The 26,415-nt window shown below is 35.8% G+C and overlaps 1 protein-coding gene across 23 annotated transcripts; it reads left to right on the top strand.

Moving 5' to 3' along the window:
• Positions 1-1,421: 1,421 nt before the first annotated feature.
• Positions 1,422-26,285, top strand: LOC114294937 (mediator of RNA polymerase II transcription subunit 12-like). Of its 23 annotated transcripts, XM_082869746.1 has the most exons (16): positions 1,493-1,819; positions 1,949-2,005; positions 3,156-3,284; positions 3,418-3,624; positions 9,593-9,652; positions 9,974-10,079; positions 10,684-10,869; positions 13,280-13,348; positions 13,452-13,505; positions 13,718-13,828; positions 15,062-15,211; positions 15,318-15,629; positions 15,749-18,144; positions 19,580-22,180; positions 23,888-24,221; positions 25,180-26,285. In XM_082869746.1, the coding sequence occupies exons 12-16, from the start codon at positions 15,471-15,473 to the stop codon at positions 25,639-25,641; spliced, it is 5,952 nt and encodes a 1,983-aa protein (XP_082725872.1). In that variant the 5' UTR covers positions 1,493-1,819; positions 1,949-2,005; positions 3,156-3,284; positions 3,418-3,624; positions 9,593-9,652; positions 9,974-10,079; positions 10,684-10,869; positions 13,280-13,348; positions 13,452-13,505; positions 13,718-13,828; positions 15,062-15,211; positions 15,318-15,470; the 3' UTR covers positions 25,642-26,285. The 23 variants fall into 23 exon arrangements, 19 of the variants coding, with proteins under 19 accessions (XP_082725863.1, XP_082725868.1, XP_082725869.1 ...); XM_082869754.1 differs by lacking the exon at positions 1,949-2,005 and having other exon boundaries at positions 1,448-1,819; positions 3,175-3,284; positions 3,430-3,624; XM_082869741.1 differs by lacking the exon at positions 10,684-10,869 and having other exon boundaries at positions 1,448-1,819; positions 3,430-3,624.
• Positions 26,286-26,415: the final 130 nt, after the last annotated feature.

Here is a 26,415-nt window from a genome sequence, read left to right as displayed (position 1 = left end):
CCTTCGTCTTCTTGGCCTACTCCGCAGTGCTCTTCGTGTCTCACCCTTCGTCGTTGTTCGTCGAACTGCACAGTGTCTGGGTGTGCTTCGGGCTGTAGACCATGTATATCACCTTCGAACCCAAAACAAAGATGAAAGAAATATATATATATATATATATATATATTTAATGAAAACAGCTAGAAAACGGTTTTACTAAATCGGTTTTCTGAATTACATTATCACCTTCTAACCCAAAATAAAAGACAAAAAAAAAAAAAAATATATATATATATATATTTAAATGAAAACGACTTTAGTAAAGCAAAAAAAAAAAAAAAAATCTAAATTACATTATCACCTTTTAACGCAAAACAAAGACAAAAGAAAACAAAAAAAAAAAAAATACATGAAAACGACTTTAGTAAAGATAACAAAAATTCATGAATTACACATTCTAACCCAAAACAAAGACAAAAGAAAAAAAATAAATTTTAACATGAGAATGGCTTTAGTAAAGCCAATTTTTTTTTTTTATGAATTACATTATCACCAAAACAATGACAATAAGAAAAAAAAAAAAAAACTAATATAATAAAATTTACATGAACAGTAAAAGCGTGGTTTCAATCTATGCTTATTGTAGTGAACAGTGAAAGCGTGATTGTGAATCACGTTTTATTCAGAAAATAATATACACAGTGAAAGCGTGGTTTGGAACCACGTTTTCTTCAAAAAACCAAAATTTAAACAATATGCACAGTAAAAAGCGTGGTTTGGAGTTTCCTTCAGAAAATAAATTTATGTTAAAAGTGTGATTTGTAACCACTTTTTCTTAATTAAAAGCGTGATTATAATAGTACTTTTAGGCCAAGTTTGGGGACTTTAAAAAAAGTCAAAAAATTACTCAAAAAATTAAAAAGTTAACACTATTCACCAAAAGTCAACAATTACGGCTGCACAACTCCCAATTCAAATTTTTCCCTACAAATCAATTTTTACAATTTTTTATTACACATTTTTCAATAAAAAGTCAAAAAGTTAACCCAAACATCCATATTTTCAACCTCAATTTTTTAGTCCAAAAAGCACCAAGGATCCTCTAGAGTGAAATTTTCCTAAAGTTTCCTAGAGTACTACATTGTGTGGTTCAGATTTACTGGCAAGTCACATCAGAAAAATTGATGTGACTTGCCAGTAAATCTCAACCACACAATGTAGCACTCTAGGAAACTTTAGGAAAAAATCACTCTAGAGGATCCTTGCTCTCCAAAAAGACAAAAAGTGTACTTTTTTAGTCTTCCCAAACTTAGCCTTACTATTAATCCAATTTTTTTACTTCAAACAGTAAAATTATAATTTGTAATAACGGTTCAGCCTAATTTAAAAATTTTATCCAAATTAAACTTAGTTTGGGAATTAAGATAGTAAATTCGCTTAATACCGAAAAACCCAAAGATCGCTCGATGCTCCATCCCCCTTTATTTCTCCAGCAGCAGACGTTTCCATCGTCATCATCATCAGCAAAGGAGTCAAAGCTCCCAACTTTCTCTCTCTATATCTACATATCTTTCTGTACACGATTCACTCTCCCTCTGTTTTCTTGAATCCCTAATCTCTCCCAGACCCGACACAATTTCTATTCAAATCTCCAACTTGTCTCATTTTCCCTCATACTTCAAGCTTCCACTTTTTTCATTTTTTTTTAATTGTTTTCGTTCTTTTCCAAAACCCTAGTTTCAACTTCTGTTCGAAACAAAATAATAATAATAATCTCAGTTCGAGCCATTCGGAGACTTGTAGACTCTTCAAATTATTTGTTTGGTTATCAATTTTTGAGGTATGTGTTTGATTTCACTTGTAAAATCGATTGATGCTTCCAATTTCTCATCATACTTGCACGAGATTTGACGATTTGGGTGTGTATGCATATTGTATTGTTACTCGGATTCGGCAATAAAATTCCAAGTTTTATGCAATTTCGGCAAGTGGTGGTATTGAGGGCGTCTTCAATTGATTCATACTGGTTAGTCATCTAATTTGTAAATTTAGTTTTATGTTTTTTTAATGTTCTTTGATTTTTTTTTTTTTTAACTGCATTTGTTAGCGAGTGAACTGGGTTGGGGGGGGGGGGGGGGGTTCGAGTTGGTGTTGAACTAATTTAACTTACTTGCACAGTTTTCTCCAAGGGAATGGTTCAATTATTGAAATTCTGTTATTGGGTTCACCGTAATTTGATTAATTTCTGGTACTGGCTACATCCATTGTCTGCAAATTTAGGATATTTATTTGGGTTTTTTATTAGAATTTTATGCTTAAAAGTTAAATGTATTTATATAAGCAAAAAAAATAATTTATTGGTGTTATTTCTTGTCAGCATTGGCATCCCCAGTGATATATATTTATTCTTTGCTTATCAAAAAAATAAAAAATAAAAAATTGTTAGCTTAACTTAAATATTGTAATGTTAATGGTGGCGAGTTACAACTGTGTTGAACATGCCATTTGATGTCATCCCAAAAGTATCTACTTCAAAATATATGTGTGCAATTGTTTGAATTAAAATGAGGTTTCAGCTTATGTTGAACTGTTTTTAAGTTACTTGATGGCTTGGTTTTGAGGGGAAATCATATCACTTCAAATTTTTTGTTGTTGGGTTCATGTTGCTTCAGTCAATAAACAGTGGTGCATACTCCTGGCGGATTCAATTTCGACTTAAAGTTTAAATTCTACTAGTACATAAGCCACTGCAAACTGTTTGGCCATACCTCCTTTAAGGATCAATGTGTTTCTTTTGTAGTTTGGTTCCCTTTATTTATTTATTTATTTATAAGTACTTCAGTAATACTTTCAATAAAATTCTGAGTCTGGCTCTTATTAAAATAAGTTTGAGAGTTCGGTTGTGTTTGTTTTGGGCTTCAAAGTTAAAATTCCATATACTAATGATTCTTTCAGGGTTCAATTATTAATTTTGGTAGATATTTATTAAAATACTATAATACTATATGCTTGCATGTCCACCTCATCATTTGATATTCTTTCTTGAAGTTTGCATATGTTTCCCATCACAGTTGTGTCACTAGACACTATCAGGACAAGTCATTTTTGTTGTTCACTTTCAATGTTGTCATCTCTATGTTCATCCATCTCCCTTGATATATTTATTTTCCTTGTAGCTTCCTGTCTTTTGTGCAGCAGGTTTGATTGTAAACAAGTTGCATGAGATGAGATGCTTTGGGTTCCAACATGCTTGGTGCTAACAAGCTAAGGAACTGGCAGTGTAGATGAATGATCCTACCATTGAGGTTATACCCAATCTCCGTGCCTTTTGACAAATTGATTACCCTTTTGTCACTTTTCGCTTTATTTTGATCTAATAGCTCTTGTTGTCCCAAGTTAGCTTTTATTGTTTATATTTTGTTGTGACTTGGTTTGCAGCTTTTACTGCAGTTTGACTTGCATAGCATCTTATTGGGGTCTGATGCTGGAGGCAGTATGCTGGTTATAGTTGGGAGAAATGCAAAGGTATCATAATGCCAGCTGCACAAGTGCAGTCAATAACAGTGCAATTGGTGGGCCATCGGCCAGGGATACTTCCCGAGCAGATTTGTCTTCACTGCCAGCTAATTTCTCCCTGAATCAAAGGTAATGTGTTCCTCAGTTGTTATATGTGTAATTGTATACTTCTCTCTCTCTCTCTCTCTCCCCCCCCCCCCCAAAAAAAAAAAAAAAAAAAAATGCACGCATGTGCCTATGAGATGCATGCACATGCAGTTGTAATAGGTTTCGTGATGAAACATCCATGAATAACTCTTGATTGTAGGGTAAATTAATAAATGGTAACAAAGATAGTTTCGCTATGTAATGTCCCTCTTAAAATGGTAGTTGGTCAGACTCCCTTCACATATGTGAATTTCAAAAAATTGTCAACGACATTGTTCTATAAATGAGGCTCCTATTACCTATGAGTACTTCGCTGCTTGCTGGAAAACATCTTACAGTCGGCTAGTATTTGTTATTCTTATTCCAATCACGTGCTTTATCTCTCAATGAGAATTTTTAAATTTTTTTTGAGTAACATATATTGGTAATCAAGCATACATGTGGATGGGTGTATATCTCGTAAATTTGATCAGGTTTTTTGTCATACTTTATTTTTTTCTTTATTGCTGCATGACATCAATGTATTTTCACTTTTGAAACTGTAAATTTCTTGCATGTCTTCTTTTATCAGGTTTTGCTTTCCTTGCATGGTGCCTAGTTATGCTTTTGGCAGTATGTAGTGAACTTGATAATAATACTTGAAGGATATTGGCATATTATTGGCTACTGGGTTAGATTGGATACCTTTTATAAAAGAGATTAATGTAGTCTCTACCCAAGTTTATGATTGGTTTATAGGAGGAAATGGGCAGTGTGTTTTTTTTTTTTTTTTTTTTTTGGGGATTATTACCATTAAGTCAACACATGACAAATTAAAAAGAATATCTATAAAGGAGAAAAAATCGTCTTAAAGTCTTTACATCAATACATAATTGTAGATTGGTACAAAAGATGGGGAAAAATAAATTTTGCCCGTACCCCTCCCTCCACCAATACTGCCCTCCATCGTGGGCCACCGCCACTTTCACTTCCCTCTCTTTTCACCACTGCTGCCGCCATCCCTAGTGTTTGCACCCACCACCACAACCATTATTTTTCTCAGCTTCGCTTTCATACAATAGAGTTCATTTCAACTTTCAATTTGGAGTAGTTGTCCATGGCGGCCTTGATGATCTAGTTCACGATCTTCAACCATTGGTTTCAGAATGAGTTGTTGCTGTCAACAAACCAACAGAGCAACAAGCTGGAGGGGGTCAGGTTGTCGGCTGTGAAGTAGAACACAGCGTTTTATTGGAAGTAGAGTTTTTGCCTTAGATCATTGGTTGCTTCAACTGTCTACACTGTCAGCCTGCAATAGCCAGCCTGAAGGGGACTTGTGTTTTTTTGAGAAGTAGTTTTTGCCTCGGAGAGAGAAGGGTGGTGAAGCCCGACTGTTTGATCTAGTCGGTGTTCACAAAGCTCTTTTGCAAAGTCCATCATCTTCAATCTCAGACTTTCAATTGCCAATCCCCTCTCTCTTTTAACTTTTCAGCTATACAAGATAGTTTAAGGGGAGTTTTTGTTTAAATTAATAGTTTAGGGGGGTAAAGTGACACATATGATAGTTTGAGGGGGCAAAGTGAAATTTTCACTTTTAAAATTAATACTAAGTTGTAAAATGACTATGTAATTTCTGTAGTTATTCAGCTGGCTGGTCAATTGCGTGGGCTCTTGGTTGGTCGCTTGAGCAATGGATCAAGAGAATCAATACCATTGTCTATCCTAGGTGTTTTGACAACTATGCTGCTAAGGGTATACAGATTTTAAGTGTGTGCTATAGTTCATCCTTTTGGTATAAAACCTTCCCCTGATGAAGTTTACTTTTGAAACATTTACCTATAATGTGCATAGAGCGTGGCAAACCAATTTTGCTTAATTCCTTATGTGCAGCGAACCTTCCTTCATTGCTTCTTCTAATAACTATTTATAGAGTTACTTTGTTGTAGTTGATTTGTATGACACGGTATCACCAAAATGCTCACTATATGATGCTTGAATATCCTGTCCAACTCATTATTGCCATTTATGAGAAAATGTTTATCATTCATGGTTGTCTGCACCGTCAGAGATGATTGTTTGAAAAGTTTCTTTGGAAAATATTTAATTTTGTTGTCTTTTGCCTTTTGTCCATGTAAAGGACAGAATCTTTCCCAGTCCTGTGAATTCATGTGTGCTTTCATGCTTTGGGAGTTGCACATGAAAGCACTATTTTGTTTTGAGAAATTCTTTTGTAATGTTTTGTGATCTTATGCTCCTCATCAATTGTTTGGGATCATCTACTGCCTGTCAGCTAAGAAGTACTCACATGACACACAACATGACATGGACATGCCAACACAAAAATATTTGAAAAATGCTGGACACAAGATCTGGGGGACGTGCAAAATATATGGTTTTATACATTTATCATATATATATATACAAAAGTAGTGTCTACCTTTAAATTTTTTCTCTCACCTATGTGGCGCATCTCTCTTTTCTTTTTTTAAAAAGTGCCATGTAACATACCCTTATACTAATTATTTCTAAAATCCAATATGTAAAAGATTTTTAATTAATCTAAACTACCCATAAATAAAAGTTAATAGAATTATATGTACAAAAAAAATACTTTACAAGTTAATTTTCTTCTATTTTTCTCACTTTTCAAGTATTCAAATTTTATATTAAAATTAAATACATTCCTTATTTTTTTCGTCTACCTTATTCATATTTTATTAAATTTATATTGACTTTCCTATTTAACATGAAGTTATTTATTAGGAAAGATTTATATTTAATTTTAATTTTATATAACTATATATATAATCATTATATAATATAAGCAAAAACATTGTGAGGTCTTTGTTGATGTAAATCTCAATCAATTTTTCTTAAATTTCTAAATTTTTATAATGTAAAAATGTATGTGTCATCATATTATTGGTTCTCATCAATTTTGTTTTTTATTTTTTTAAATTTAATGATCAATATGGTAATGCCTTTCAATTTTTTTTCAATTAATTAGAGAATCGTTGAAATTTTCATAAATATAGAAACTTTCTATTTCTTAAATTGATGATGAAAATCTCAATATATTTTTCTCAAATTTCTGAATTTTTTATCATTCATTTGTTAACTATTTCTGAATTTTTACGAAAAAAAAAACTATCTAAAAAGTTGTCCAAAAATAAAGTTGGACCAAATTTATTGTTACTGCAACCCACGTTACCCGAATTTTAAATCTAAGCCAGACTTTATTATTTTTTTTATATAATTTTTCTAGCCGTTTTTTTGAGCTCCCTAATTTTTTTTTTCAATTTTCTTATTAACCACCGTTTTTTTGTTATTCAATATTTATATATCAATTTTCTAAAAATGACATTTAAAAAATATATCTAAAATGTTTTCAGAAAATAAATTGTGTAGACCAGATGCATTCTGATTGTGGCCATATATCACTCGAATTTTGAATATACTCCATACACTTTATTTTTAGATAATTTTTTGAATTACTTTTTCAAGATCCTTAATTTTTTTCAATACTTATTAGAACATAATATCAGACATTCCAAAAATGTTTACAAAAATTAAAAAAAATAAAATAAAAATGAAATATGAAAAAACATAAAATGATATATTCCATATGCTCAGTTAAATTAAAAAATATATATAAAAAATAAAAATGAAGTGAAAGAAACTATTTTTTTTTTTGTTTTGGTTGAGTTAAGAATATGAATTAAAAAAAAAAAGAATTAGATTATTGTAAAAAAAATATATTTTTGTTTAATTAATTTTATTTTGTTTTCCATGTAATCATTATCCAGAAGTAGCATAAATATTAGTATTCAAAAAATTTAATGTCAAGTTTCTTATGCAATTATCTTAAATATATGTAAATAAAATATATAACTTAAAAAGTTATTGTTTTCATGTATTTCCAAATAAAATTTTTATTTATGCACAATTGATTAAAAATAAAAAATTTATAATTTTTTAAGTAGATTACAAAATTACCATTGAGGTAAATTATAAATACACGTAATTTTTTAATTGTAACTTTAAATTGAATAGTTCAACCGGTCTAAGATGAGTCTAAGCAGTTCAATTCAAAATTATTATGATTAAATTAGAGTTTTTATCTATTTATATCCATGTGATAGGCATTGGTTAACAAAATGATTTATGTCAAAAATATTTCTCTATACGGTTAGACAATATTTATAAATTTATGTTTCTAGTTATGTATAGATTGATTTCTCTCTTATTTAATTATAGTTAGAATATTTAAATTAATTAATTTTCAAACTAAAAAGTAAAATTTTGGTTTATAGTGTTGGATTGGACAAAGATAATGACATTCGATAGAATTGGACCAAGGCAATTTGGCACAAATGTTGTTCTATTCAGTTTGTGAGCAACTAAAATTACGTCTGACCTTGAGATTAAATTTAAGAGAATTGCGTATCAGTGTGGCTAACTAAAAAAGTTTGCACCATACATTTGAATCGCTTTGGACGCAAGTCTGACTCACAAAAAAGACTTGCATCAAACACAAGAAATGACTTGCACCAAATATAAGACAGACTTGCATCCCATGAAAATGTTTTTTTTTAATCCATTTTCTAATTGATTTGAGATTTTTCCTTCATATTTGTAATAGTCAACCTAATTTTAACCTTGCACCACATGTCTAACCATTCCATACTTTTTGAAATTACATAAATCTCCTCTCAAGATAAACCATTTGATGATATTATTTACTAAAGGTTAGTTTAGTTAACGAGGATAGAGATCTTAGAATATGGTTGGTATAGATTCTAACAAATTTCAATTGGAGATTGATTGTAGGGTTGGAAATTGTAACGGTAGTTGAGGGAAGGGGAATAAAAAAGTGTGGTTGGAAAAGGGAACTAGAAACAAGAGTTAATTGTGTTAACAAGATGAATGAAATGATTTAGAGGCAGAGCTTAATATGGGTTAGAGAAGACTTCATTTGGGATGACTCGAGGAAAGGGTTCATTTGGGATGACTCGAGGAAAGGGGTCAATGCTACTCCCTAAAAAATAATATTTCATTCTCCAAATTTTTAACAAACTTTAAATAAATTTATTTTGCAATTGTAAATTAGAAATTTTAGTTGTTTTGTCGTTCGATAAAATCTAATATAAGAATATATATATTTATCTTTTAAAGTAAATGTAATTTTTATAATTCATTCAATTCTTTTGCTCTAAAATGTTACTGATCCACATAATGATATATGTATCTATTAGTTAATATTTAAAATAAAATATTAATGATAACACAATTAAAACACGATTTTAGTGTAATTTAAATAAAACAACTTATTCATAAAATTTTAACTAATTTTCTTTTTTTGAAATTTTAAATTATTACTTTAATTTTAAAATAAAATTTTAATTATTTGTTTAAGACCATGCATAGCATGAGTTTTATGCTAGTTATATGTAATATATATGAATCTTTTATTCAAAGATAATAAAAAAATGTAACATAATGCTAATTTCTAAAGCTTAGGAGGATGGATTAATTGGTATAAATCTTTAGTGTTTATCATATGATCAAACTATAATGTGTTTCATGTGTATCTAAACGATGGACACGTGTCCTCCAAGGGCGAAGTGCATATCCCAAAAATTTAAAAATAATGGATATGTTTGGATGTGTGTTTGACATGTGTCTGACATGGACATATTACTTTCTTAGAAGTGTCCATGCTTCTTTGCTTGTTAGTAAGCTCTTAGACTCCAAGATAGTCTTTCGCATTGAAACCCGTCTTATTTTGTAGTAGTTGCCACATACTTTTATTCCTTTTGAAATTTCACTCATGTTTGGATTTTGCTCTACAAGTTTAAATATATATATATATCTTGATGTCATGAATTATTAAGTCTTAGTAGACTTAAATATAAAATAAGTTGTTCAGTTTTAGTTTATATTGATGGTGAGATAAATTTTGATCTTGCAGGCGTCCTTCACAGGCAACACCATACAAATTGAGGTGTGATAAAGAACCTTTGAATTCAAGGTAATTTCTGCAATTAAATGTCTCAATTATTTAATTTACTAGTTGCTCAGTGAATGCTAGTTGTTTTCCATTTCAGGAAGTGTGGCCTGAATAAGAAGGTTATTGCAACAGATTTAGATTTTAGCTTTCTGGCTCTTTCTAGTATACTTTCTCGTTTATTAGAACAATGGATTAGAGAGGTTTTAGAATTTAGAAATTGCTGATTTGCTGCCACCCCGCCCCTAACTTCTATCACTTTGTGTTACCCATTACTGTCATCTTCATCCTCATCTTCTTCTTCTACTACTTCCACCTTAAACTTTTTCACTATCTTTTTTTCAGACTTGGCCCACCTGACTTTCTCCCACAGACTCCAAATTGTCTTGAGGAGACTCTGCCCAGGGAATATGTGCAATCTGGATACAGGGAGACTGTTGAGGGCCTTGAGGTATGCTCACCAACTGCAATTTCTTTCTTCTTTGTCCTCTCCTTTCTTTTTTTGTTTTTTCTTCTTTCTTTTTATTTTTTGAAAATTTTATATTCTGATGTTTTCATGTAGACATCAAATTTCAAATCTAGTGGCCTGCTGGTCATGAAACATTGTGTATATCCTGAAATTTGTTAACAGTGAAATTATGATATCTCAACTCATTCTTTGTGGAGATTGAGCCAGCTGCTATAAGGGTTTTGACATTGTAGCTGTAACCACGATTTGATGTGTTTGAACATATAATGTTGCACAGCTGAGTAAAATGGCATCACATGCTGTTACAACATTAAGGCCAATCAGATCTATTTTTCCATGCAAGATAGAGATCACCTCAATCACATGCAACATATCATATTATTGTTTGAGGATACTATCGGATCATATTGTGGGGAGCATGGTACGCATTGTTGGCCCCGTTTCCTAACAACTTAAGCTTTTGGAATTAGTCGTGATCTAACATGGTATTAGAGTCTTGGTTAGGAGAGGTCTTGGTTTCAAATCTTTCCGTTTGCATTATGTTTTTCAACATGTGTGGATGTTTGTATTTGCATGTATGAGACAGGGTTGCACGTGAGGGAGTGGGTTCTCATCCCCCACTGAAACGCTTTACACATGCATCCCTATCTTTTGGCAATATTAATATTACTGAGGTAGTCATGGAAGTAAATTGACGATTATGCCCTCTTTGAGAAAGGAGCACACAAGGTTTGGTGGAAGGAAGTGAACTATCCTCTTAACTAGCAAAAAGGTAGGCTTTTCTTCTTGTTGCCTTTATAGAAGTGTTGTTGAGTTTCTTTTCAATAGGAAAGTAGGAAACAGTAGGGAAAAAAAATCCAAGCTGAAATGAGTATATTCAATCCTTTTTGTGATGGACTTCACCCGTTCTCTTTTGAGAAATCCCTAGGTCTCTAATGGTTTGTGTTCGGATATGATTGCCAACCAATAACATTAGCATTTCACTTTACCTGAGCATTCAAGTTCAACCTTACTGTTGGGGAAAATTGGTCAATTATGAATTGGTAGCGTGTTTGGAAAATCCTTTTTTTTGTGTGTGGGGAAATTGTATTACCCTCTCTCTTTCTCTCTCTCTCTCTCTCACACACACACACACACAGAGTTAAAATGGATTATTTAACTACATGCAAATCATATGTTTTATATATTTATTATGTCATATATATGAATATTTCATTCAAAGAAATAAAACTATGTGCCATAACTTGAATTTCTAAAGTTCAAAAGATTATGGATTTACATTCTTGTTCTTTTATCATTAGATCCTAAGTTATTTTGTTCAAAATTGTAATGTATTTCATGTGTCACACTCATTCGACGTGTCTACCCCAAGTGCTCGAAACGTCTAAAAATATATATATAAAAAAGGACATATTTGGGACGTGTGTTTGGCATGTGTTGAAAATGTCCAATGAGTGTATAGAAGTGTCCGGCGTGAGTTGGACTCTGGCACCCCACCTTATTAGCAGTGTCTGTATTTCTCAGCTGGTAACACGGGTGGCTTGTTGCGGTTGCCATTTTTGGTTATTGATAACTAGGTAGTCTATGGTCATGATTTGGCATGTTTGTGATTTGAGTGATGGTCTATGTGTTGAATGCCCATGGATTTGAGACTAGTAAAGTTGTGTCACAATTTTGTTGGGATTTTTGATGAAACAGATGGCATTATTTTGGGTCTATAGGCATAAATTTATTCAAGGAATACTTGAAGAAGAAAAATATTTTTATAGAAAGAGAGCATATAGGTTATGAGATAGTGTATGGTAGAAGATGGGATGGGCAGTAGTATTTGAACTTTGAAGCAGTGTGGGAGAGTTTGAATAACTTTTGGGTTCCAAATAGTTTTGGAAGAAAGCTGTTTATGGAGTTTGATTGATTGGTGGGAAATAAGATGATGACACAATATGCTGATAAAAAAAAATTACGATATGAGGTAAGGTAGGCATCTAATAAGTAGGTCTATAATGTTGGATAGAAAACTAGAAAATGACAACTCATAGAGGGAGCTTTATGAATATATATAGTAAATTGGAATTATCAAACTTGTTACTCTAGCGTATGACCAAGTAGGTATGTTGGATAAGTGTCATGTTTTTGACATAGATATTTGACCAGTTTAGAAGAATTCATGTGACATAGTTTTTTGGCTTTGTTTTGAATGAATTGAATAGACATGGTAGCACGTGGTGTAACCGAATTTGTGGCCTTTGATATAGCAGAATGGTAGCACAAGATTTATGTATCCAGCCGCAAATAGTTGGGACAAGGTTTCATTGAGTTGAATTGCCCAAGGAAAATTTGAATATGGGAAAAAAGTTTAGGTAGCAATAATACAACACTTTCTAGTTCAACTTTGAGGACGATATTGTTTTTAGGATGGTGTATACTGAGTTTAGGAACTATAAGTTTAGCTTTTTGTTTACAACGAAGGTAGATTGCTTTGTGTGGTTATACTAATCCTTTTGTTTTAGGTAATCTTGTTTTAGAGTCAGACGTCTTTTATTCTGGATAACGGTTTTGAATGGGACGAGGCATTTAAACTTTTCCTCGGTGTTGCAGCCAATTTGCATGTTACATCCTTAATACCTATTCCCTTTAGTGTCTCACTTTTTCTTTTTCCTACTTGTACTAGAAGTATGTAACTTTGATTCTTTTGATGTTGTGTGAACTTTTGTTATTAGCTTCATCGCAAGTACTGGTTCTCACCAAAATGGCATGAAAAAATTTGTTTGGATCTCGTCTTAGTTTAAAATCTCAGAATATACTTGCAATTGACGTGTCAACGTTGAGTACAAATGGAGTTTGATGCGTCCATGTAACAAATATTGCATATTCATTTAACTCCAAGTGGTTGGCCTAGTGGGTGTAGCTTGGGGCCTGGTGGTGTGTGCCTCCAGATCTCAGGTTCAACTCCCACTAGGTGCTATCAATTTCTTGGGGCCACACCCATGGGCTTTACCCAAAATTTGCCCGATCCACGTGGATGGGCGCTTTGTGTGGGTCCCGGTCGGGGATTAGTTGAGGTGTGCGTAAGCTGGCCCAAACACCTGGTCATCAAAAAAAAAAAAATATTGCATATCCATTTGTATCACATGCTGCCAATTATTATAATCTAATTTGATTTCACTTGCTGTGGTTCTCAGGAAGCTAGGGAAATTTCACTATCTCAGGTTCAAACTTTAACTAAGCCCATTATCCTAAAGTGCAAAGAGGTAAGTCTCTTATGGTATGAAGCTGGGACAGCTGTCTCTTATTTGTTCTTATGGTTTGAAGGTTCATAGATTTATTTTAGTCTTATTGTTTTATTCTTTGCAGGCAATCAGAAAATGCCACAGGGCCATCAACGAATCTCGTGCTCAAAAGCGTAAGGTGATGCATTTTTCCTCCCTCTGTTGATATTTATGTTTGCTGATACTCATCAGTCTTATATTTGAACATTTTCCTACAATTTCGGTGCCTCTAATACTTGTATAATTAATGTAAATTTAATTGTGTATGCACTTTTCCACATCCATATGATAATGTGCTGCTGAAATTTCATGATGGAAATTGAAGCTGGAAATTTATTCGTGATGTAACAGGTGGGTCAAGTTTATGGTGTGCCTCTTTCTAGTGCTCTATTATTAAGTAAGCCTGGTGTCTTCCCCGATCAAAGGCCGTGTGGAGAAGAATTCCGCAAGAAATGGATTGAGGTTGGTTTTCTACTTTTCCATCAAGAAATCCACGAACTTGCTAAACCAAACCAAACCAAGTCTTAAGTCCCATCAAATGGGGTTGGTTACATGAATTATTCTTCTCCACTCGACTTTATCAAAGGCTATTTGGTTAGTCAAAAAATCCACGAACTTGCTATAATGAATTAATGATTTTTTTCTCTTTTAGTTTATCAGTGCATTTCACTTATTGTAGAAGCATGTAAGAGAAATATGTTATAATTACTTGGATGAGGTATGTTTGAAGTTGAGCCAAGCATTGGCCTTATTGGTAGCTGGTGTCCCCGGTGGTTGCCATTTGTGCTTGTCATGTGGTGTATCATAAATTGCTTGGATTCACTGTTAAAACCAAATGCATTAAGAATGCAATTCTACGCAATGAGGTGTGTGTGATTTATATAATGGTAAATAAATTTCAAACGAGATGCTAGTCTTATTATGCTCATATAACTAATACAAGTCAAAGAACTAATAGGATAACAGCATATACCTTTACTCTTAGTTGAGATTAACCCTGCCAGTGAAATTGTGTTGTGAAGGGGGAGTACTCGGTTTTGTATTGGATACTTGGCGTCTCTCATGTCTCTTTACATAGTGGGAGTGGTAGTGTGAAGAAGAACCAACTACAGAACACAAATAAAGGAATAAATGTAGTGAAGAAGAAGTGATGAACTGCCTAAGCCTAGTTTATAAGTCAGGCTATCTGGTTTCTGTTTGCATGTGCAACCCTTTTGTCAGGGCTTCTTTGGGTGTGTTAGACAGACACTCTTTGGGTGTGCTAAACACACTAATAATATTAAATGAAAAATACAATGACGACTTATTATAATTTCTTTTCCTGATAATTGTTCATTATCATATTAGATTCAGTAAAGTTTATAACATATAAATGATTATAAATATTTTGATAAATATATTATGTATATGGTGATAAATCTGAAACAGGAACTGAAAATGTACTTTGTAGGTACATATATATGGTGATAAATCTGAAACAGGAACTGAAAATGTACTGTTATAGGTACATACTATGCTGATGATAAAAACCATACCATAGTGATGATAAAAAACAATATAATAATCAGTATGGTATTCAGAGTATTGCCTGCAGGTTGCAACTACCTGTTTTTGTTGGTCTGTGGTTTATTGTGTTAATATTTTGACCAATTTCTTTGTGTTGAATTTGAAACTTGATAACTTACTTCCTTCCAGGGTTTATCACAACCCCATAAGCGGTTGCGTTCTTTGGCCGATCATGTTCCTAATGGCTATAGGAAGAAATCCCTGTTTGAAATTCTTGTAAGGAATAATGTTCCATTACTGAGAGCAACATGGTTTATCAAAGTAACTTATCTTAATCAGGTATGAATACTTTAATCACCGGTATAACACTGGGTTTTTTTTCCCCACAACTTCTCTTGGTTATCCTTTAATTTGGAAGCTAGCAGATTATGGTGTTATCTGGCAGGTTCGGCCCGTCTCTGCTAGTATAACTTCTGGGGTGCCTGACAAGACTCAGATTTCCCGCACAGAGCAGTGGACAAAAGACATTATTGATTACTTGCAGTACCTCCTGGATGAGTTTATCTCTAGATATCCTTCTCATTCAAATAGCGGGTCAATGCAGCAGAAGAGCGATCCAGCTTCAGCACTTCTTGATGGTGAGGAGCCTTCTTTACATTTCAAATGGTGGTATGTGGTGCGGATTTTACAATGGCACCACACAGAAGGGCTACTTCTTCCTTCACTCATCATTGATTGGGTTCTCAATCAATTGCAGGTACTTTAAGCCAATTGTTAGACCCATTTATTTGGATAATCATAAAATATGTGCTTGCAGGGAAGTCTTTATTTACATAATTATTTTTTGTTGGAACTTCATATTTATGCCTTTTGCAGGAAAAAAATCTGTTAGGGACTTTGCAGTTGTTATTGCCCATCCTATATGGCATCATTGAAACCGTTGTCTTATCTCAGACCTATGTACGCTCTGTTGTCGGATTAGCTGTTCGTTTCATTCAGGAACCTTCCCCAGGTGGTTCTGATCTTGTAGATAATTCCCGGAGGGCATACACTACATCTGCTCTGGTTGAGATGCTTCAGTACATGATACTGGCTGTGCCCGATACTTTTGTTGCATTGGATTGCTTTCCTTTGCCACTTTGTGTGGTATCTCATGTGGTGAATGATGGGAATTTTTTATCAAAAGTTTCTGATGGTGCTTCGAAAATAGATTATGGTTCTGTGCTTAAAGATAAAGGGCTTGAACCTCAATATCAATCCTTTTCCCTTGATCATGTTGTTTCATTAATTCAGAAACGTGCCGAAAATCTTGCATTGGCAGCAAGACCTGGCTATCGAGGTCGCAATTTTGCTAAAGTTGTACAGGAATTGGATAAGGCTCTTATACTTGGAGATGTGAGAATGGCTTATAGTCTTCTCTTTGAAGATCTTTGTGATGGAGCTGTTGATGAAGCTTGGGTGGCGGAAGTCAGCCCATGCCTGAGATCATCTTTGAAGTGGATTGGAACAGTAAGCTCTTCATTCGTTTGCTCTGTATTTTTCCTTTGTGAGTGGGCAACTTGTGATTTCAGAGATTTTAGGACGGTTCCGCCTCATGGCATGAAGTTCACCGGTGGAAAAGATTTTTCTCAGGTAGACCTTGCAATTCGGTTTTTAAAGCTAAAGATAAAAGACATGCAAAGTTCACTTCAATGCAAGAATGACAGTACCCCTGTAGTTAATAGCCATGCAAAAGGTCTTGGTCTGCTGAATAACTCTTCTGGCAGGAATCTTACACGAACTACTAATGAACATAAAAATAATTTGAGGAGTGTGGAAAGAAATAAGGAGTTAGATATTTTTGAAAGCCCAGGTCCATTACATGATATCATAGTATGCTGGATTGATCAGCATGAAGTTCAAAATGGAGAAGGTTTCAAGCGGCTTCAACTCCTCATTATTGAACTCATTCGATGTGGCATTTTTTACCCTCATGCCTATGTGAGGCAGTTGATTGTTAGTGGAATTATGGATAACAATGGACTTCTTGTTGACCTGGACAGACGGAAGAGGCACTATAAAATCTTGAAGCAGTTGCCTGAGCCCTACATTCGTGATGCTTTGGAAGAGGCGCAAATCACTGAAGTAGTGCTTTTGAATGCCATGCCTGTTTACTCAAATGAACGGCTTCTTGTGCTTCACGGGCTTATTGATCATTGTAAGAATCCAAACAGTAAAAATAGATCAACTAAGAAACAAAAGCATCATCCGACCTCTGGCTGGGATGGTGCTTCTCTCCCTTCTGTTGATCAGTGGAGAACTCTTCAATCATCATCCAGTCTGTCTGATAAAAATTTCAATAGAGTTGCTGACCTTGAAGAGCTAAAGGCTGCTATCTCAGCATTATTGCGGTTCCCAAACTCTTCTTCTACATCCACCGACACTGGAATTGATGAGTCTCAAGGGAGTGTTAAGAAGCGTGTTGGATCAAATAACAATAAAATGGATCCTGGGGAAGGTACACCTGGGTGTGAAGAATGTGGAAAAGCAAAAAGACAAAAGTTAAGTGAGGAGAAGAGCTTATACCTTCAGGGACTTTCACCTTATCCATCAGATGATGAAGAAACCTGGTGGGTGAGGAAGGGGCCAAAATCCTTTGAGGTTTTAAAGCCTGATCCACCTCTTAGGCCAGCCAAACAGCCCTCAAGGGGTAGGCAAAAAGTTGTGCGTAAAACTCAAAGCCTTGCTCAGTTAGCAGCTGCCAGGATTGAAGGTAGCCAGGGAGCATCCACGAGCCATGTTTGTGACAGTAAGGTAAGCTGCCCTCACCACAGAACTGGTTTTGATGGAGAAACTCCTAAATCAATGGATGGGATCAGAACAACCCATTGCAGAGATATTGTCTCTGTTGGAAAAAATTTAAAGCAGCTGCAGTTTATGGAGAAGAGGGTTATCATGGTCTGGTTGGTAGCTGTGGTCAGGCAACTTGTTGAAGAGACTGAAAGGGCTGCTGCCAATGTTGGTCAGTATGGTAGGCCTTTTCCTTCTGTTGATGACAAGAACTCTGAACGGTGGAAGCTTGGTGAAGATGAGTTATCTGCTATACTTTACTTGATGGACATTTCTAATGATTTAGTTTCAGCAGCCAGATTTCTGCTTTGGTTGTTGCCAAAAGTTCTCATTGGCCCCGTTTCTGCATTTCATGGTGGGAGGAATGTTCTCATGCTGCCAAGAAATGTGGGAAGCCATGCATGTGCAATAGGGGAGGCATTTATTTTGTCATCAATTCGGAGGTGCACTCTCAAATTTATTTATGAGGATTGTTTCTGTTTGTATTTTGGTCATTAAGTTCGTTGGTTATTGTTATTGTGTATCTCTACTTGTATAACAATGATTGTTACGTTGTCATTTGTTTGTCCTGTGGCCTATATCCCTTTTACTACTGGGTTTTTTGTTTTGTCTTCTTGGTGCATCTTTTGAAAATAAATGATGTTTTATTTTGTATATAATGTCCCTGATATATTTTGTTATTTCCAAATTCCACTTCTCTATAGCCTAAGCAAACAAACAAGTAAATAAATGTATGAAACAAAGAGGAAGCAGTCTTTCTCTTTCTCTCTCTCTCATGTGCGCGAGCACACACATTTGTTTGTTCACCTCCATATTTAAGAAGGATGATAATTTAAAACATAATTAATCAACCTTTGTGCCTTAATTTATTTGCTGTGCCGTTTGCTCACTGTACGAGTCCTGTGAGTTTACGATTGGAACAGTTCACTTTGGTGATGCCATTTGGATTGATTGTACTTCTGTTATTTTTATTTGGATTGGGCTGTATTTATCTACAGGTGTTACACTTGCCAAGTTTGCAGTTGTATCATCCGAATAATTGTTATAGCATTGGGAGAACTAGTTTCAATTAAATGTCATTTGTCTTAAATCTCTCTTTCTCCTTATGGTAGAAATTGTTCCAGAAATTTCTGGACGATGGGGTGGTTTTTTTTATTCTTTTATTTTTTTAATGGCGTGCATGTGCTCCGTTGTTGCACCACAGGGAGGATTGAGGAATGAACAGGAAGAAGAAAAAGTTCAATTTCACTAGTGGTTTTTGTTAATTGAAGCTTAAGATTGCAGACAGGACTTTTTGGAATTGGAATACCAACTGTTGTAACCTTGGACTGTACAGCCACTCCTGTTGTATTTGATAATGAAAGAATAAAATCTTTCCGAAGAGTTTCTGCAGTTTGTGATTCTAGTTACCACATAGCACTATACAGCCACTTCTATCATTGGGGCTTTGGATTGATGCAAAACAACTTAACCACCAACTCATCTAAAAGCTTAAGCTGTTAGAGAGGGGCGACTTTATTATTTATATTATATTCTCAACATGCCCTCTCACGTGTGGTCGGGCGTTGAGGTTCGAACACAGGATCTATTGCTTGCTCTGATAACATATTGAATTGTTAACCATCAACTGATCTAAAAGCTTAAGCTGTTAGAGAGAGTGACAACTTTATTATTTATATTATATTCTCATCAACTATTCAGTGTTTACAATTTGAGCCATCTCTTGATGCTTTTCTTATAAATATTGCTGTTTTCATGTGCATGTTCTTTGGTTTTGTCTTTGTCCATTCCTTTAATTTCATCTATTTCAGCTGTTGGATAATATCTGATAATGCAATTACAATTTTAGTTAATCATATTTCCCTGGGTTTGGTTCAGGTATGAACATATACTTGTTGCAACTGATCTTCTTCCTGAAACTTTATCTGCAATGATGCATCGTGTGGCCACTGTTATGGCCTCTAATGGAAGGGTTTCAGGTTCAGCAGCCTTAGTTTATGCAAGGTACCTGTTGAAAAAATATGGCAGCGTAGCTAGTGTTGTTGAATGGGAGAAGGACAATAAGGCAAAATTAGATAAAAGACTTATTCCTGAACTTGAATCTGGAAGATCACTGGATGGAGACTATGCATTTCCACTTGGAGTTCCAGCTGGAGTCGAAGATCTTGATGGATTTTTACGTCAAAAGATAAGTGGTGTACGAGCATCTAGAGTGGGTTTGAACATGAGAGAGATGGTGCAAAAACATTTTGAAGAAGTTTTTCAGCTTTTCTATGGCAAAGAGAGGAAACTGTTTGCTGCTGGTTCTATCAAAGGCCCTTCTCTTGAGAAATGGGATGATGGGTATCAAATGCCGCAACAAATAGTAGTAGGCCTAATGGACTGCATGAGGCAAACGGGCGGTGCTGCTCAAGAAGGGGACCCCTCTTTGGTGTCCTCTGCTGTTTCTGCAATTGTTAACAGCGTTAGTCAAGTTATAGCAAGAATTCCTGATTTAACAGCTAGTGGTAATCATCCAAAATTTCCATCTTCTATTGGGTCATTAAATTTTGCTCGCCGGATTTTACGTAGTCATATTACTTGCCTACATCTTCTTAGAGAAGCACTCGGGGAGCGTCAAAGTCGTGTGTTTGAGATTGCTCTTGCAACAGAAGCTTCTTCTGCCCTCGCTCAAGCTTTTGTTCCTGGGAAGGCTCCTCGTAGTCAGTTTCAACCGTCTCCTGAAACTCATGATTCCAATGCAAACTTGTCAAATGAAATCTTGAACAGTTCTACAAAGGCAGTTTTTGGAAGGGCTGCAAAAATTACAGCTGCTGTTTCTGCACTTGTTGTTGGGGCAATTCTTCATGGAGTTGCTAACCTGGAGAGAATGGTGGCTGTCTTTAGATTAAAAGAAGGGTTGGATGTAATACAGTTTGTAAGGAGTACAAGATCCAATGCAAATGGTAATGCACGTGCAATGGGGGCTTTTAAGATTGATAACTTGGTTGAAATTCCTGTCCATTGGTTTAGAGTGCTTGTTGGGAACTGCAGAACGGTTTCTGATGGATTGCTCGTGGAGCTTCTGGGCGAAGCATCTGTAGTAGCTCTATCCAGAATGCAACGAACACTCCCTCTCAGCTTGGTTTTTCCACCTGCGTATTCCATTTTTGCTTTTGTGATATGGAGGCCAATTATCTTCAACACTAGCATTGTAACCCGCGAGGACATCCATCATTTGTGTCAATCTTTGGCATTGGCAATAGGTGAAGCCATAAAGCACCTCCCTTTTCGAGATATCTGTATGCGAGACGCTCATGGTTTTTATGATCTTGTAGTTGCAGATGCCACTAATTCTGAGTTTGCTGGGTTGCTAGAATTGAAAGGTTCAAACATGCATTTGAAAGCAATGGCATTTGTTCCTCTCCGTGCAAGGCTTTTTCTAAATGCCATCATTGATTGTAAAATGCCACACTCAGATGATATGAGTCAGGTCTCGGGACATGGTGAGTCAGGAGTCCAGTATGCCGAAAACGAGGCACAGCTTATGGATAAGCTTGTACACATTTTAGATACTCTGCAGCCTGCAAAATTTCATTGGCAATGGGTTGAGCTCAGGCTTCTCCTAAATGAGCAAGCCCTGATTGAAAAATTGGAGTCCCATGATGCCTCCTTAGCAGAGGCTATACGCCTTGTCACCCCAATTCCTGATAAAGCAGCTGCTTCCGAGACTGAAAGCAATTTCATCGAAATCATCCTCTCAAGATTACTAGTCAGACCTGATGCTGCTCCCCTTTTTTCGGAGGTCGTGCACCTCTGTGGGAAGTCACTCGAGGATTCGATGCTACTGCAAGCTAAATGGTTTCTTAGAGGATCTGATGTTCTTTTTGGACGGAAATCCATTAGGCAACGGCTCATTAATATTGCTGAGAGTAAAGGCCTGTCAACTAAGGCCCAATTTTGGAAGCCATGGGGATGGTGTTATTTGAATTCGAATCTTGTGACAAATAAGGGAGAGAAGCGGAAGTTTGAATCCAACTCTCTTGAAGAAGGGGAGGTAGTTGAAGAAGGAATTGACTTAAAAAGATTGGCAAGAGGATCCACTCAAGTGTTAGATGTTGAAGGCTTTAACGTCTGTCAGCAATATGTAACTGAGAGGGCTCTGATTGAATTAGTTCTTCCTTGCATTGATCAGAGCTCTGATGACTCGCGCAATACTTTTGCAAGTGAATTGATCAAGCAGATGAATAATATTGAGCAACAAATAAATGCAGTTACCTGTGGAACAAGTAAGCAGGGTGGAGCAAATAATTCTGGAATTGAAGGTACTGGAAATAAAAGCAATAGCCGAAAAGGTATGAGAGGTGGTAGTCCCGGAGTAGCTAGACGATCAACAGGAGCGGCTGATCCTGTTCCACCTTCCCCTGCTGCATTGCGAGCTTCCATGTCATTGCGTTTGCAGTTCCTCCTCAGATTGCTTCCACTTATCTGTGCTGATAGGTAATTATATATTTTGATTTTTTTCTTCTGTTACTGCAATTTATTATGTTTCAGGAGCAGCTTCTGTGTTCTACTCTATGTTACATGAACCCAAGTGCGGTTGTTTGGTGTGGGTGCATATCTAAGGATAGGGGCACATCAAACTCTAAATTTTAGGATACACGGACTCGGCAAAAAAGGATCATATCTAAGGGTAGGGGCACATCAAACTCTAAATTTTAAGATACACGGACTCGGCAAAAAAGATCCAAAAATTATATATGGATACGGGAATATGTTGTCTAATAGGAAACTAATATTTTTATATGTGTACAAATAAAATTTATTCATGATGTATCATAATATATACAATGATTTTACTAACCAAACCAAGCCTTCAGTCCTATCAAATGGAGTCGGCTATATAAATCTTTCTGGTTCAGCTACATGAATCATTCTTCTTCACCCGACTCTATTAAAGGCCATTTGGTTAGTCAAATTAAGAAGATTCATATCTCTATTTACTACATTAGCCCACGTCAATCTAGGTCTATCACTTCCTCTAACACTTCCATCTATCGTCATTGTATCGCATTTCTTCACTATTGCCTCTGTTGGTCTCCTTTGTATATGACCAAACCATCTCAATATATTCTCTCTTAGCTAGTGTGACTCCTATTTATTCACGAATATATTCATTCCTAACTTTGTCTTTTTTAGTCTTGCCACACATCCACCTTAGCATCCTCATCTCAACAATACTCATCTTATCTACATGTTTCTTAGTTGCCTAACATTCCGTCCAATACAACATCGTTGGTCTATTAACCGTTCTATAGAGATAGAGGGTCCAGCACCTATTTCCAGCAAGCTACTTTCATTCAAGGACCAATGATGATGAAATAGTCAGGGAACTGCTTACTGTACCCCGTTCACTCCAGTTTCTTTCTTGACCACTTCTTGAAGAGATCAACCTTGAAAAAGAAAGGTGAGGTTTTTATTCCTAAGACAAGGCCATATTTCATACTATGTAGGATTACAGCATCATCAATCATTGTGCATACAGCACCCCTCGTGAATACCTTTAATCATCCAATCTAAATTTTCCTTATAGTCTAGTGGGTACTCGTTTATCGCACAGTATTCCAGACGCACTCCTTCACTTAGGCCACCCCGCCTTAATTCTATAAACCACATCTACTTCAATCTCCTCAACTATTGATACAATGATTTTACTATAAGTTTAATATATTGGCAATGTAAAATATAGAATACAATGATTTTATTATAGTTTTTACTCCAAATTTAAACTTTTTTCTCCAAAAAAAAAAAAAAAAAAAAAAAAAAAAGAGTAAAGAAAAAAGAAAAAAGAAAAAGAAAAAGAAAAAGAAAAACTAATAAGTATTCTTTTCAAAACAGAAGGATCGGATCCATATCCCTTACCAATACCCGTGTTGGGTGGGGGGGTTGGGTGCACGGGTACTTTAGTAGAACTGAAGAGTCTGTGTAACATAGGTTCTACTTCTTGTACCTGTTTCCTAAAAGTATGTTTGTTGCCATAATTAAACTTTCTGCCATAATTTGTTCAGAGTCCTTGTACTTGCTACTTTGTTCCATCAATTAATTGTAAGAGTTGTTTTATTGGTGCTAGGAAAAAGTCCATCAAGTTGATTGTTTATGTGTTGATGGTTCTCATGTAGTTTCATTTTTGTCTATTGGTATTGTCAGGGAGCCATCAATTCGTAACATGAGGCACATGCTCTCCACAGTAATATTCCGTCTCCTTGGAAGTAGGGTTGTGCATGAACATGGGGACCAGTCCTTTGCCCCAGTGCTGAATTCCTACTTAAAGAGGGATGTGGAGTTGTCAATGGAAGCCTCTGCTGCTTCTGCTCCAGATTTATCGGGTGAAAATCTCTTTGATCGCTTATTGTTAGTGCTGCATGCTTTGTTGAGCAGCTGTCGGCCAAGTTGGCTTAAGTCAAACCTCAGCTCGAAGTTGACCCCTGAATGTATGAAGGACTTCTCTGTGTTTGATCGAGAGGTGGCTGAGAATTTGCAGGTTCATCTTTGTTAACCTTAATTTAAATTTCTGCTTTCGGGTTTGATGGGGATGCAGCTAATAGGAAGTTTCAAATGAAGGTTACCTGCTAAATCCTATGTTCACATCATAGTTCATGGAAGCAAGTGGGTTTAATAGTAGCTTTTATTAACTTCCGTCATCTGGATACCTGTCTGAGAAAGAAATTTACAAGTAGATCTAAATGTGGGAAAGAGAAACAGGAACTTGTTTCTGGACCTGCCATGAAATTGAACCTGTAAGATAAAATGGATGAGTTTGCTGGCTAGTTGGGGACACCACAGTGATAGAAAAGATTGACTAAAGCATGGGATTTCAAGATCCTAAATGCTATTTTTTGGGGAATGCAACTTGACTATTAGCTACTGATGGAGTCAGAATAAAATCATTTGAAATTCAGTACAACACTTAGTGGACTGAGGTAAGAGGAAATTGGGATGGCCTAAGTTGGTAGCCTTCACTATGCTTTGAGGTGTGGCGCACCTAACGCATCCTTAAGTGGGAATGTACTAGTCATGTTGAAATCCCATGTAAACTGTGAAGGAGTGAATTGCTATTCTTGGGACGTTTACTAATCCATCAATTATTTATCCCATTTGGATAGAATTATTGAGTCACTGTTGATATTTTGCTTTTAAAGTATACAATCAGCAAGTTAACTTGGTTTCTGAAGAATACGTAATTATTGGCCTGTTGTTGATATTATGCTTTTATATTGTCCAAATTATCAAGTAAATTTGGTTCCTGAACAACGTATATAATTTGGAAGTAGTTTTAGTATCTGCATGCACGAGTAGCCTTTTTTGCCCTTCTTTCTTTAACCTCGTCACTTTCTCTCGTCTCTCTGGTGTAACTTAGCTTGCTTGACTTTATTGAATAATTCTCCATTGTCAAGGAATTCACTAAATTGTTCTGCACATTTCACTGTTAATTGATGCAGAATGACTTGGATCGCATGCAATTGCCCGACTCAATTCGGTGGCGTATTCAAGCTGCAATGCCTATTCTTTTCCCGTCTTCCAAGTGTTCAATTTCCTGCCAGCTGCCATCTGTTTCACCCGTTGCCCTTTCTTCACTTCAATCCAGCATTTCAGTATCTGGGTCACATCCTGGAAATTCAAACTTGCCCCCAAGGAATCTACTTTCTTCTGGACGAACTGGGACTACTGCAACTGGGAAGAACAGGCCTTCGCCATTGCCATTGCAGCAAGATGTTGATGCAGAAATAGACCCGTGGACACTCTTGGAGGATGGATTGGGATCTGGCCCGATTACGGCTTCCGGAATTGGCGGCAATGGTAATGGTAATGGTAATCTAAGAGCTTCGAGCTGGCTTAAGGGGGCTGTGAGGGTGAGACGGACAGACCTCACATATATTGGTGCTGTGGATGACGACAGCTGATTATAAATTTACTTCATTCTTGATTTCCTCCCGAATGAGCAACCAACCCTTGAAGGTAATTTTTGATATCTTGCTCTTGCACCATTGCTGCCAAGATTACCCTTTGGTGGTTGCTTATTGGTGGCAAACGGAGCTGTTCAGGGATAGATTCTTAAACACCTGCTTCTGCTTTTGGGGTTTTGGCGGATGGTGGGGCGTGGTGGTGGTGGGGTTGGTTTGGCAAAGAAACGATGCTCTTCAGCACTTGGCAGCAGCCCATCCAACCAGGGCCTTGGGGCGTGCTTGACTACTAACCCTTGTGTCGCCTCCCCTTTCTGGACCGTGCAGTTATGTGGCATGGTTTGGAGGTTTGTTGTACATATAGAGATAATTGTTTGAGTCGAGCCGAATGAGCTTTAGCTTGTTTTATGCTCATCAATATTTTGTTACATCTTACCGATTGATCTGATTCAAGTAGCTCAAGAACAATTGGTAATTGTTTAATGCTCATCCAATGTCTTTCTACGTCTCTATTTCTCTCTTTCAGGTGTGTTCGTAGACATAGACATTACATACTCATCTATAAACATAAACACATGCTGTGGCATTTGCATGGATTCTTGTATTCTTTCGAAAATTTATCTATATTTAGAATTTTTTTGGAATTTCGATTGGTTTGACTGTACAAGCTAGGAGATGAGATGCACCTGATATGCGGCCAAGTTGGGATTATTTAAAATTTTGATTTACCTTCACTGATGCATGCTCATTAGGTCGTGTTCCTATTGGATTGTA

This window comes from Camellia sinensis, chromosome 5, assembly GCF_055761805.1.
Source record: "Camellia sinensis isolate YWXY chromosome 5, ASM5576180v1, whole genome shotgun sequence".
Taxonomy (NCBI): Eukaryota; Viridiplantae; Streptophyta; class Magnoliopsida; order Ericales; family Theaceae; genus Camellia; species Camellia sinensis.
Note: the sequence above shows the minus strand (reverse complement) of the source record. Positions and strands in the feature narration are given on the sequence as shown.